Source organism: Petaurus breviceps, unplaced genomic scaffold (assembly GCF_028583685.1).
Source record: "Petaurus breviceps papuanus isolate PSGF00001 unplaced genomic scaffold, PetGlider_PUasm1.0 129, whole genome shotgun sequence".
NCBI lineage: Eukaryota > Metazoa > Chordata > Mammalia > Diprotodontia > Petauridae > Petaurus > Petaurus breviceps.
In genome coordinates, this window is record NW_027185665.1 from 3,642,651 (window position 1) to 3,656,225 (window position 13,575).

The 13,575-nt window shown below is 38.2% G+C and overlaps 1 protein-coding gene across 1 annotated transcript in view; it reads left to right on the top strand.

Annotated features, from left to right (window-relative positions):
- LOC138172856 (collagen and calcium-binding EGF domain-containing protein 1-like) overlaps positions 1–13,575 on the top strand; it is a 350,877-nt gene that overhangs the window by 331,263 nt on the left and 6,039 nt on the right. Inside the window, exon 6 of the mRNA XM_069102725.1 lies at positions 8,159–8,262. Coding sequence (XP_068958826.1) covers positions 8,159–8,262 — 104 coding nt within the window. The remainder of the gene's footprint in view (positions 1–8,158; positions 8,263–13,575) is intronic.

A 13,575-nucleotide genomic window follows, 5' to 3' on the forward strand; every position in this document is an offset into this window, starting at 1 on the left:
TCCCCAGAAAGGGAAGGGAGCAGGACTCGATCAGGTTATCAGTGCTATGGGTTTTCCCTAAATTTACTGGGATTGGGGTGAAGGGAGAGAAGGAATCAGGTGTAAGTCACATCTGTCAGAGAGACAAAGGGGAGGTGAAGAAGGAAGGACTACCCATAGGAATTTGGGCAAACCCTGGAACATGTGCCTGAGACATCAGTGACCCAGGCAGGAGGAATGCCTCCAGAGGCCCCATACAGACACAGGGAGTATTCTGAGGGGGTAATAAGGAGATGCTGGAGGCTTAGGGAGTTGCATGCTGATGCTAATTGTACTTTAGCCTCCAGTTATCACCTTTGGTTCTTCTGAAGTCACTAGCAACTCCCTCCACCCCATAAATATCAGTCCACAGTGGGAATCTCCACAGTTTCAAGAATCATGATCATAGATTTTGCCCTGTGTGAAAGGAAGAATATCTACCAGAGCCCCTGCCATGTGGGCTGTTAGATTTTTTTTTCTCAAAAAGGTATCTTCTAGTCCAGGGATTCTTAACTTTTTTGAGTCATGGATCCATTTGGTAGTGTGGTGACACCTATTGATCTCTTCTCAAAATAATATTTTTAAAGGGATAAAATAAAATAAAGGAAAACAATTCTGTTGAAAATAGTTATAAAAAAAAGTTTTTAAACTTCCTAGACCTTAGATTAAGAACCCCTGATTTAGAAAACTAACTGACTCTAAGAACTAAAGGTACATATTGTTAATTTGGCATTGCTTCCTGGTCACCTGAGTACAAAAAGCCATATGGAGTCACAGCTCTTCTCTGATGCCTGACAGGCAGAATCCCATGGGCACCTCAGAGCCAGGGGACCTGAGGTCAGCTGAATCAATATGGTGTCTTTACTGAACATCTTTACTATTTTTTTAATTTAACTTTTTTTTTTGCTTTTTGGAGGGGGAAAGGCAGGGCAAATGGGGTTAAGTGACTTGATCAAGGTCACACAGCTAGTAAGTGTTAAGTGTCTGAGGCCAAATTTGAACTCAGGTCCTCCTGACTCCAGGGCTGGTGCTCTATTCACTGCACCACCTAGCTGCCCCTGAATATCTTTCTTAAATATCTTTCCCTTGCTATGCCTTAGAAAATCTCTTTTTATCAATTGGTAGATGAACTACAAGCACCTTATGTTGTTTCAATCTTGAACCTAGATTACCTGGTCAGCACTGGTCTGTAACAGCAGGGAAGGGGCTTTATGAATCCTCTTGTCCATTCTCCTCATTTTACAGATGAGGAAAGTGAAGCCCAGAGAGGTGAGGTGATTTCCCCATCATCACACAGGCAGTAAGGGGTTCACCTGAAATGGTGCTTATTGGAACACCGTGATTAGGTCTATGTGGGAAAGGAAGGTCCTTGTGGCTGGTGGACCTGGAACACAAACATTCCTCTGAGCATACAAATCACAGGGGAGAAAAACGGATTCCACAATTTCCTCTTATCCCCAGTAGACAGGCCCTACTTTCCATGAGCTAGGGTTAGAGATTGCAGTTATTTCTTTCCTTCCCTGAAAGATAAATGACATGAGATACTAAGATGATACTTGGGTAAGGAAGGGTTAGTGGCAGACAAGTAGAAGAGACTGGCGATTTTGCACATTTCACTAGGAGCCTAATTTCCATGTTGGAGAATGGGCTGGTTAAAAAAATAACAATATTCTAAGTGAGATGGTTTGTTTGGGGTATTTACTTTCAAATTTGCTTCAGTGTCAGAAATTCCTTTTCCTCTATTACATCATCTTTATAAGAAGATTACATCTTACTATCTTAATAAAACTGTTTATCTTAGAACTGGAAGGAACCTTGAAAGAACAAATTTTCAATCAACAAGAATTTATTAAGAGTTTAATATGTGTCAGGCACTGAACTAGAGAAAAACAAAAAATAGTTCCTATTCTCAAGAAGCTTACATCCTAATGGGGAAGATAATCCATGCATAAGTAGGTATATATGATATGCATTAAAGAGTAGGTACAAGGCATCTTTAGATGGAAAGGCACTCACAGCTGATCTAGGAGTAAGCATGTAAGTCATTATTATCTCCACTTACTAAATAAAGTAACTCAGTTCTGTAGAGGTTAAGTGACTTGTATGAAATCAAAAAGTAAGTGTCATAAGGGGAATGGAAGCTACAATTGCACAATTAATAAATATTTATTAAGGATCTCTTAGTGCATCACCTTTTTATTTTTTTTAATTTATTTTATATTTAATTTATGGAATAAAACAAGCATTTCCATAATAGTATAATTTTTTAAAAGATGAAACTGCACATCTATTGTGTACAACTTGCTATTCCTTTTAAATATAATAAAGTTATGGAAATTTCTATTTTTTCCCCAGAGGTGCATCACTCTTCTACTATATAATGCTGCCTTATTGAGGGCACCAGACCAAGAGTCAGGAAAGCTTGTAGAGAGACAACTATCCTTAAAGTGTTGAGAGGAAAAAGAAACCAGATGGCAGAGTGAATAGGCTAGTCTTGGTGTCAGGGAGACCTGAGCTCAAGTCCTGTGCCTGACACATACTAGCTGAGTGACCAAGAGCAAGTCAATTAACTTCCCATAGTTCCAAGAAAATATCTAACAATCTAGGTTAGAGATGAGTTACCAATCTGCCTCAGTGGACTCCAGGAGAGCCCTATAGAAACAAAAGCAAGGTCTATACCCCCCCCCAAAAAAAGCATTAGGCTGATAATCTCAACTGTAAGAATAAAGAATAAGAAAAAATCTATTAAGTCATTAATCTCAGCTATAAGAAATCGTTTTAGGGCTCATTAGAGTCACTAAGAAGCAGCATAGATATTCCCTCTGCTCTGGAGTAACAAATTACAGTATTTCATCACAGATTTTTTTTCTGGCTAGGAGATAATTATTATTAAATATAAACATATGTGATATGAAAGTCTTTTCTTTCCTCTTTGGTTTATTACTTCACATTACCCAGTGTCTGCAAAATTAAAGAAGGTCAAAGGAGTTTTAAATTAAATACAGCAGCAGCTGGTTATTAAGAAAGAGTAAGTGGAATGGAAAAGGGAAGAGTGACCTCAATATTGTCCTTTGATATTTCAAAGGTTACAGCCAGTTTACCTGATAAATGATAACAAATATGCCTGGACTACATAGGGCGTTGCCAAAGGCAAGATGGCCCATGGCAATGGTGTTATGGTCAGTTACTCATTCTTCTCTTTGGAAACACAGAGCCAGAGACAGTTTAGCAAATGATAATATTTTGTGCAACATTTGAGAGAGAGGTAACTAATATATTGGGAGAGATGACATGAAGGGAAATGTCCTACAGCTAATTAGCTTGCCTAGTTTCCATTTTCTCCACTTTGTTTGTCTTCTGATAAAATGTTCCTGACATCTAGAATGGCTTATTATAATTCCAAGTGTCAGACATATCCCAGGCCCTCTCAGAAGTTTCCAAACCCCAGCAATTCATGGACCCAGTTTGCATGACCAATGTTGAATAATAAACTAACATACTTTGCATATTTGTGGGATTTTCCTCATGCACAATGTCGGTAACATTTTGTGCCTTTTTTTTTAAACTAAGTCTGTAAAGTGCTACTAAAAAATATCAATGTGCCCTATGATAAATAGCTCACATACTCAATCCCTGAAATGCTACCGAGGGGTCAGGGCTTCATATAAAAATAGAGCTACATGCCACCATGTGGTCAGTCAGCAATATTGCACTTTCACAGAGAACAAACTTAAAGAAAATGTATCTTGAACAGGATTTTTCTCACAGAATCATCAACACAGTCTTCATTCGATGAGACTAGAAATAGACAATCTTATATTCTTAGACTTCATTTTAAAATATCATTTAAAAAACTACCTTGCATTCAATTCAATCCAATACATTAAATGCTTTTTAGTTTCAAGGCACTGTGCTAAGCAGTAAGCCCAGAGAAGATGAAGGCAAAAATTAATCAGTCCATACTCTCAAAGAGTTCACTTTCTTTGGAGAGATTACAACAAACACATAAGTAAATATAAAAGAAGGTGATTTGAACAGTGGAAAATAAGGGGGGCCAGAACAATAACTACAAAAAGGAGTTGGCAGCTAACTTAAACACTGAAGGAAGAGAAGGGTTAGATAAATTTCTGAAAGGCAGAAATAAGGAGAGAGTACATTCTGAACAAAAGCTTGTTATGGGAGCATCTAATCATCTAGTTTCATTGGAATACAGGAACAATGTGAAATAAGACTGCAAAGAGAGATTGGAGCCAGAATGTGGAGAGACTTGAACGTTAAGGCTGAGAAGTTGGTATTTTATCTTAAAGACCTCACGATTGCTATTTTTAATACTACTCTCAGAAAGTTTCACAGGCAGGTTGAATAATGTGTAGATTCTAATGGGATAGAGAAAGCATTTGATAGATTTGTATACTGGGGGAATGCAGGGGGAAGCAGGCAGCATTATTCCCCTTTAGAGTGTCAGATAATTTTTTTCTTTGAGATATTAAGCTACTAATTTCAATGGAAGATGTAATAGCATTTTCTAAATGCTTTTGTAGATTATCTATCTCAGTCAGTTTGAACACAAACAAGTGTTATATCATAGCTCTCAAGACATGCCCCTAAGGTGATGCAACTGTCTCAGAAAAAGCACAGCAATAAAAAAAAAAAAATAAAGACAGAGCTGTTTCTGAAAGACCCTCTCATCAAAGATCCATTCCTTACCAGAATGCTAACCTCTTGCCTTGTGGGATTGGCACAAAGCAGCGCCATAAATCATCAAAAAATTGGTATCTTCTGCCTTACTAGTTAGTCAACTAGTGAAGAGAAACAAAACCATATCCAAATAAATTTCTCCTGGTGAGGAGAAGAGGAGATGAGGAACCTAGAACCATTCCTGCATTCTAGAGACTCATTCAAATTTTATTCTGTGAAAAATCCAAATTGCCCCAAGGTATAAGGATGAGACAGCCTAACTAAATGTACTTCCATGGATAGCAACCCTTTCTTTTTCATGTAGTCCCACAGGGGGCTCCATTGTTTTTCCACAACTTCCCTGTGGAACTTAGCCACTTCCATACTATTGCTGGCCATGGTGCTGACTGCTTTTCTGTTACTGCTAATAACAGGATTTTATATGTACTTTGAATGGTAACATGGTTGATACTATGTCCTTGAAATGCAAAATTAGACATTTTCAGGGGAAAAGGAATACATTTTCAGAGTCAAAGACAGTGCTTTATGTATAATAGGCGTGTAATAAGTATCTTAATTGAAATAAAAGCATTTCAGCAAAACCTTAGACTCCTACAGAGTAAGCAAGACTCACAGTTTTCTGTGATGTCATCAGATTGATGTTAGGAAAATTCTGGGACTCCTCAAATGATAATAGAAATGAGTGCTAGTCAGATCCACCTCTCCAGTACTACTGTAATGAAGAGATTCTGTAGATAGACACACAAATATTTATATATATTATGCTATATATGTAAATGTATATACTATATGATGCATACATGTGTTCATAGGTGTGTATGTGTGTGTGTGTGTATACACACACTTAAAAGTTCCATGGAGTGTCAAAGTCAGAAGGGACCTCAGATGCCAACTAATCCAACCTATACCTGAATAGGATTTTCATCTTCAGTATAACTGATAAGTGATCATTTCACCTTTGTTTGCAAACTGCCTCTGATCATTTCCTGAAACAACCTAGTTGGGAAGTTTTTCCTTATGGCACAACTAAATTTGCCTCACTATATAGAACAAATCCTTCCTCCACAAGGAAATTCATTTATATGAAGGAAGCTATCATGTCTCAACTCCTTTCCTCGGCCAATTTTCTTAGACATTATAATTAAACAGCATTTGATTTCAACTGGCTTCTACTTGTTGCTTTTCTATGATATATCTCTATATTAGTTCATATAAGTCTTTCCCATGGCCCTCTGAATTCTTCATATTCATAGTTCACAGTGATATTCTATCCCGCTGTCAGTGTGGGCTCCTTTCCCTCTTGCTTTCCCTCCCCCCCCCAACCCTGACTCCAGGCTGCCCAAAACCCATTGAGACCCCCATATTTTTTTGCCATTCTCATTATCTTCCCTTGACCCCATTAATATTATATTCTAAAACTTTGCCAGGAATTAGTCATTCTCGGTCCATTTCCCTTTTTTTTTTTGAAAATTGAGATAACACTTTCTCCTTTCCAGTACCACAGAATCATTCTCCATGATCCTCTAGAGGTCACTGACTGTGGCTCAGAAATCACAGCTGATGGTTCTAACAGTCCCTTGGGGGAGAGGTATCAAACTCACAGACCACAAACTGCCACAAACCTCAGGAGTGTGACTCAAAGAAGATTAAAATATATTTGGGAAATGCTGAACAAAATAAATAAAAATACAATAAAATATAATGTCAATTGGTGATTTTCTGGATCAATGTGCAGCCAGCTGGAATATATTTCTTTTTGACACCCCCGGCCCTATGGTATAATCCATATGGACCTGGTTTCTTAAACTTATAAAGGGCAGTTAAGAACTCTTTTACTATCTCCCTACCTTTTCTGGTTACTGACAACTTCTTTGCCATTTTGTTCCTGGAGTTAGTGCCACCCTAATCCTTTGGGTAGTCATTGCTGGTTCACTTTCCCCTACTCAAACTTTTAGGTTTTCACCAGCAGAGAGAGTATTAAGTTGTTAGGACTGAGAAGAAGTATGTCTTTGTGCACTGTTCTCCTGATACCTTGTCCACTCATTCACTTATTTGACAAGTATTTGTTGCATGCTTACAAAGTACTAGAGAGAAATTCAAGTTTAAGAAGAAGACATATTCCCTGCCTTCAAGTAATCTTGGCAAATAGACAACCACAGCATAAGAAATTCTTTTATAATGCCTGCCAAATGAGAGTGCAAATAATTGATTTAGAAAAGAGAGTGATTATTACCAGCTAAGTAATTACAAAAGAATTCATAGGGGAACTGGGATCTGATCTGGGCCTTGAGATAAGATTTTAGTAGACATAAATGAGGGAATGAGTTTTGTGTTCCTTTAGAGAATTGAGCAAAAGTATATAGGTAGAAAGTATAGGGCGTGTTACCACCTTTAAGATACAAAGGACTGATCGTGTCTCCCCTGTGACCCTTAGGTTACCATTGGTACCACCAGTGATTATTTAAAGAGTTTAGTATCTATGGAGTCCACATACTAGGTTGCTTTTAAGTCTCTTGGATGACACATGCTGGGTGACAAACTGTCCTGCCAATCACACAAGCCCACACTATCTTTTTCTTTGCCATTTACATATATTAGCAGAACACTTTCATTTGGAAACCATTTCTACCTTTGCTCACTCTCTACAAACTCTTAATTTTGATATCTTGTTTCAGTGTCAAGATGATATTTTATTGGCTGTTGGCTCTGCATTCCTGTCACTCTTAGATTCCTGTCATAGTGAAAATAATTTTATAATGAAACCCTAGAACATGGAAGGCCATACTAGTTCATGATAGGAGATGGTTTAGAACTCCTGAGGTTAGCATGGGTGTGACAATGTTCTCCATATACTTCATCAGGTTTAAGAGAGTTGTGAATATGGTTTGTGTTCCTCATATTTTCTGCTGGTTCTTTGTTCTCCAACTTGGCTTCAAGTCCCTGACATTGATGTCAGTTCCCAGTTTCAAACTGCCTCCTGTAATCTTGCCCTATCTGAAAGTGCTTGCTGATCTGCTGATCTGTAGTCAAGAAGACGAGTTTTGTGTAAAATGCACAAGAATGATGTTGGTATTTGGTTATGATTTACAATGCATGAATAATTGGCCCTTTTAGGTGAGTATAAATCATATCAGGTTTATAAGATCTGGTTTCCAGAGAGTGCTGATAAAAGGGTAGTGGCAAACAGTTTCACATCCCAAAATGGAAAGGCTCTGGGGACCCTTAAATCAAAACAGCTGGGTTCAAAATTCAGCAAGGTCTCTTTCACATCATTCCCACCTGACCTGTGGCCCTCCCATCAGTGACTGAAGAGCTGTACAAATTGCTAACATGTATACCTTGCACGTTTCAGGGTCAGAGTAGAAGCCTGCTGATGCCTTCATGCACAAGAGGTGATTCTTTTCAGCCTTTTAGATCTAACTGAGCCAGTCTTCTTTCCCAGGACATGATGAGAAAGCAGAGAATGTGCTGAAGGCAGGAACCTGCTGTGCCACTTGTAAGGAGTTCCACCAAATGAAACAGATGGTATTACAGTTGAAACAAAAGGTATGCTCTCTGAGTCTATTTTGAAAAAGGAATTGTGGGCAATGGGTTGAAGTGGAATTGCACTTATCAAAGGAAGGCAAAAAAGTGTTTAAAGCACACACTTAGGAACTGAATTGATCTGCCAGAATGGTATTGAGCCCCCACTGAATGTAACCTAAGCTCCCTGAGGGTAGAATCTATGCATACTCTTCTCTGGAAACCCCCTCCCATTGACCAGTACTGTGCCTTATCCATGGTACAGTTGGTGCTCTATTAATGTTTGTTGAGTTTTATTTGGTACTTGGGAAAATATACAAGCTCTTGCCCTAGGAGTTCATAATAAAAACAGAAAAGCAAATAAAATTCAGTAATGAGAAAGGTTCCAGTATGAACCATTCAAAGAGAAAGTTTTCAAAGTCAAGTCCCAAAGTATTGTGCATAATATAATCACTCTGTTGGTGGTGAATGTATGTGTTTGGGCCATGTAGCACACTATAGATCAGATCAACCATCGCCATTTATGGCAGTGTATTCCCTGAGTTTGAAATGACTGCTCTTCCTGACACATGATCGCCAGATATAACGTCCCCCACATGTGCTCTAATTTGATTTTTGAATGTGAACAATGGTTCTTCTGCTGAAGTTCATCATGAGCTTTTTAAAGTTTGGAGCTAAATAATTATAGAGGATTTTCAGCTGACAAAGGATATCCAAGTAAACCATGGAGAAGGAAAGCAAAGTTTTAGGGATGAAACTTCATCTGGGGAACACATGTGCAGGACAGCAGCCATGTTTAACAAAAGGCACGCCCAACCACAAATGGTTATAATTGGTCAATCCATTTTATGGTATTGCCACACAAGCCTGACAAGAGATCATTTCAGAAAGTAAATCATTACACTATGTCTGATATACTGGGAATTTACCTTGTAAACCCAGCTCATTGTAACACCCCTTGAGAAAATACAGAACTTTACATGGAGAAACCAATCAATCAACGTTTGTTTAATGATGAGTAAGTGAATACAGCTTTTTAAAAATGCCATTTCTGAGGTCTGCTAACCTAATATTGCAAATGAGTAATAAAGTACATGGGTTTAATCTGCTTTTGACAAAATTCTAGTTTGTCTGATTGATCTTACTATGGATCCTTAGTACAGCAAAAGAGTACATAGAAAGCTTTTCACCTTGAGATCAAAAGGGTAAATAAAGGTATATTTTTTTCCCAAGCTTAGCAAACAGTCATGGCTTTACAGCTACTTAGCTATGTGATCTTGGACAAGTCACTTTTAAAATAATAGATATTTCATTGGCTAGATTTTTCCTGATAGAACCAACCCTCCACCATCCCTTAAAAAAGGTTTTTGGTTGTTGTTATTGAAAAGAGAAAAAAAATCAACAAAACTAATCAATATATTATTTTAAAAACCTGACATCATATGCAGTACTCCATCAATATTGGCTCCCTCACTTCAGCAAAGGGGCGTCTGTGTATTTGTAGGTGGATGTGCACTGGGGTGTCTTCTCTCTTCTTTGAGGCCAAGCCCATTCTTTATAATGTCACATTTTTTGTTTCATGGTAGTGCTTTTCATTTACATTATTGTAGTCATTGTGTATGTTCTTTTCCTGGCTCTACTTTTCCTGCTTTTGCCTACTTGATTTTTCAACAGTTAATGTAAATCTTTCCTTATTTCTTTGTATTCATCGTATTCATAATTTCTCTTATTACAATAATATTCCATGATATTCACTTGCCATAATTTGTTTAGCCATTCCCCAACTGATGGTCATCTTGTTTCTATGTTTAACCTCTCTGGGCCTCAGTTTTGTCATCTATCAAATGAGGGTCTTGAACTATGAATGAATGAAAAGCATTTATTAAGTACTTTCTGTATGTAGGTCATTGTGCTCAGATTTTTGGAAATACAGATTGAAAAGCAAGGCAGTCCCTGCTGTCAAGAAGTTCACATTCTAATGGTGGAAACAGCACATATAGTTTTCAGCTGCAAATGAGATGAAAAGGTCCTCAGGATGCAACAGCAAAGCAGATTCTAATACAGTCTTCTTTAATGTTATTTCCCCTTATATTCATATCTCTTTCTGAGCTTGAACCACTTGATAGTACCAAGGACTTTTGTATCAAAACCTTTCTTTTCTGGGTCTTCAGTAAGTGTGGTGGCTAAGGAGGCAGGGGTCATAGCACCCATGGGAGCAGTTGCCAGGTTTTGTTCCTTAGTAGTCTGAGGGCAGGTTTTGATTGAGGTGATAGTGTTGAATTGACTCACCTGGAATAGGCTGCCTTTAATCACTCCTTCAAGATGTATTGCTGCTTCAGCTAGCTTGGTCCACCTGTCTCTGACAGTTGTTAATGGAGATGACTTGCTCCTACTCCCCAGGGCTTGCTTCCTGGGATGATGGCTGTGTGGGCTGGACTGGAAGGAAGCTAGTATGACCAGGAAAGTGCGGCCCTTCCTGGGGCTCTTGGCCATACATGACAGAAGTTGGCAGTCAGTAGTCAGTGTGCAGTGACAGGGAAAATGGACCCCTTCTCCAAAATGATTTTACCCCTCAATCTAGCTCAGGGGTTCTTAAACCATTTTTGTATTGTGGGGCTCTAAGAAAACTTATGGACATCTTCTTAGAATAATGGGGATTTTAAAAATTAATAATTGAGGGGCAGCCGGGTGGCACAGTGAATAGAGCACTGGCCCTGGAGTCATCAGTGCCTAAGTTCAAACTAGCCTTGTGACCTTGGGCAAGTTACTTAACCCCAATAGCCCAGTCTTCCTCCCTCCAAAAAGCAAAAAATAAAAGTAAATTAATAACTGAGAACATACTCAATTTAAGTTAGAGTTTGATAAAAATCAAGATGTATTTTTTTTCCCATCTAAGTTCATGGCCCCTTTGAAATTTCTCCATGACCTTAGTCCATATACTGCATGTTAAGAACTCTTGATCCAGATCGAGAGATTCCTTTTGACTCTAAAGTTTCATTAATTCATGAAAATTTCTTAAGACCTTCTAGGTCCTGGGGTGCTACCTTTTGACTGAGTCCAAGTTTTGCAGAACAAACCCTTTTATTAAAGGGATTTGTTCTGTGAAGTTTGGATTTAGCCAAAGAGCCATACTTAAGGACCTAGAGAGCCAAATGTGGCCTCGAGGCTGCAGGTTCCTCATCCCTAGAATCCCTGCCATCCTAAAACATGCAATCTGATAAAATAAAAAGACCAAAACACATGTAACTTTATTATGGAATATCAAATGTAAAGTAGATCAGAAATCTTTAGAACAAAATGCTTTGTCCTGGCTGAAACTTGAAATGCATCATCTAGGAAAGCTGTCATCTCATGGTGACACTTCTAATGCAGGAAGTAATAAGGAGTTAAGGGTTGTGGTTTGTCAGGAGAATTGAGTATGAATAAACATAAGCCTTCTCTTCCCCTTTGCAGGGAAGGAAAGGTGATTTATGTTCATTTTGAGTTGTCACAATGGGATAATCAGATCAGTTATTTTGGACTTTCTGTATTCCAACAAGAAAAGTTAAATTTGTCTTGAACTTTAATAAAAATGTAATGTTTACAAAAAGAAACAGAAACCACCAAAATGCAATGTGTGGGGTTAGAAAGGAAATCTTGGTTAATGGTCCCTAATGGGAATTTCAGCCATCACTTAAATAAACAAAGTTGATGATAGAAACAGTTTCCCTGGCTTAATCCATCAGTTTGCTGAATATTGGTATGCACTAGCCAGTTGATGGACTTCAGCAGTGGTAGGTAGGCTTTTAAATATCTAACTAGAAGTAAAACAAGGAGTATGAAATTTTTGAGGGAAGGCAAACATGGGGGTGGCTAGGTGGCACAGTGAGTAAAGCGCCAGCCCCAGAGTCAGGAGGACCCAAGTTCAGTTCCGGCCTCAGACATTTAACACACACACACACAGACACACACACACACATAACTAGCCGTGTAACCTTGGGCAAGTTGCTTAACCCCAATTGCCCTCCAAAAGGCAAAAAAAAAAGTTTAAACACTACACAAGTGCTTTATGAACTTTATTTATTTTCTGAAGAGAGTTCATGTTGTTCCCTGCCATTGTAATGGACACCGAGATATAACGGGACAGCTAGGCCAATTATAATTTGATTAGGAGTGTTTATTAACCGGCCGGGACTGCCTCTCAGACCGAAAAACAGCATCGAGCTTTCTGTTAGACATAATTTTATAGACAATGTGATTGCTGGCAACAGAATATGTTTCTAAGGGGTTAACCTTGTTTCCATTGAGGTGAAGCTTTCTCAGTATTATTCTTGTTGAGGCCAAACATTCTCAGTATTATTCTTATTGAAACAAAGCCTTAGTATTATTTCTACTGAAACAAAACAGATCTGAATCTGTGGGAATCTATGGCATGTTTTTAGCAACACAGGTGAAACATTTCTTTACTATTGGAGCCTATTAGGTGGTTTCCAAGGAACCCAGTAGGGGTCCCCTCTAGCAGGTTTAAGGGGGCTCTAATGTATAATTTCTGGTGGGCACTTCACCATCGCATCAATTCAATTCAGCAAACACCCTGTTAAGCACCAACTATGTGTAAGATATTATACTAGCCTCTGGGGATAAAATGACAATAATTTTACAATCTCTTCCCTCAAGGAGCTTATGTTTTACTGGAGGGGGATACAGCATGTATACTTACAAGTAAATGCAAGATATACATTATAAATCATATACTATCATATATATTATATGATTTGTTTTATGTAATATATAATAAAAATAGTGCCACAGATTAATTATTCTAATTAGTAATATTCACTGCTTGAATTAATTTCTCACATCAGCCATAGGAGGAAACAGGACCCTAAAGAAATAAGTTACAAAATAGGTGAGCTGTGATGAAATATGGTAAGGAGGAGGGCGTCCAGAGCATGGGGTACTAGCTCATCCAATGGAATATAAGTATGGAGGGAACTCTATGGATAGAAAGCATTGAGAGTTTTCAGGTTAAGAGTGAAAGGAAGGAAGGATACTACAAAGTAAAGGAAAAGTATGATTTTACAAATAAATATCATTCGCTTCACAATTTTACCAAAGGTTATTACTGAGTGTTCAGATGTTACTCTAAGCCTCATCATAGGTCCTGGTCCCAGAGAGAATTAGGTTCTATCAGCTAACCAAAGAGAATAAGTCCCAGAAATCCAGGCCTTTTCCAAAAAGATTTTGGTTCTAGTCTAACTCCACCACTAATTCTGGTGACCTTTGGCTGTGTGGTGGTGAGTAAGTCACTCCATCTCTCTTGTTACACAATTTTATCACTAATTAAAATGAAGAAGT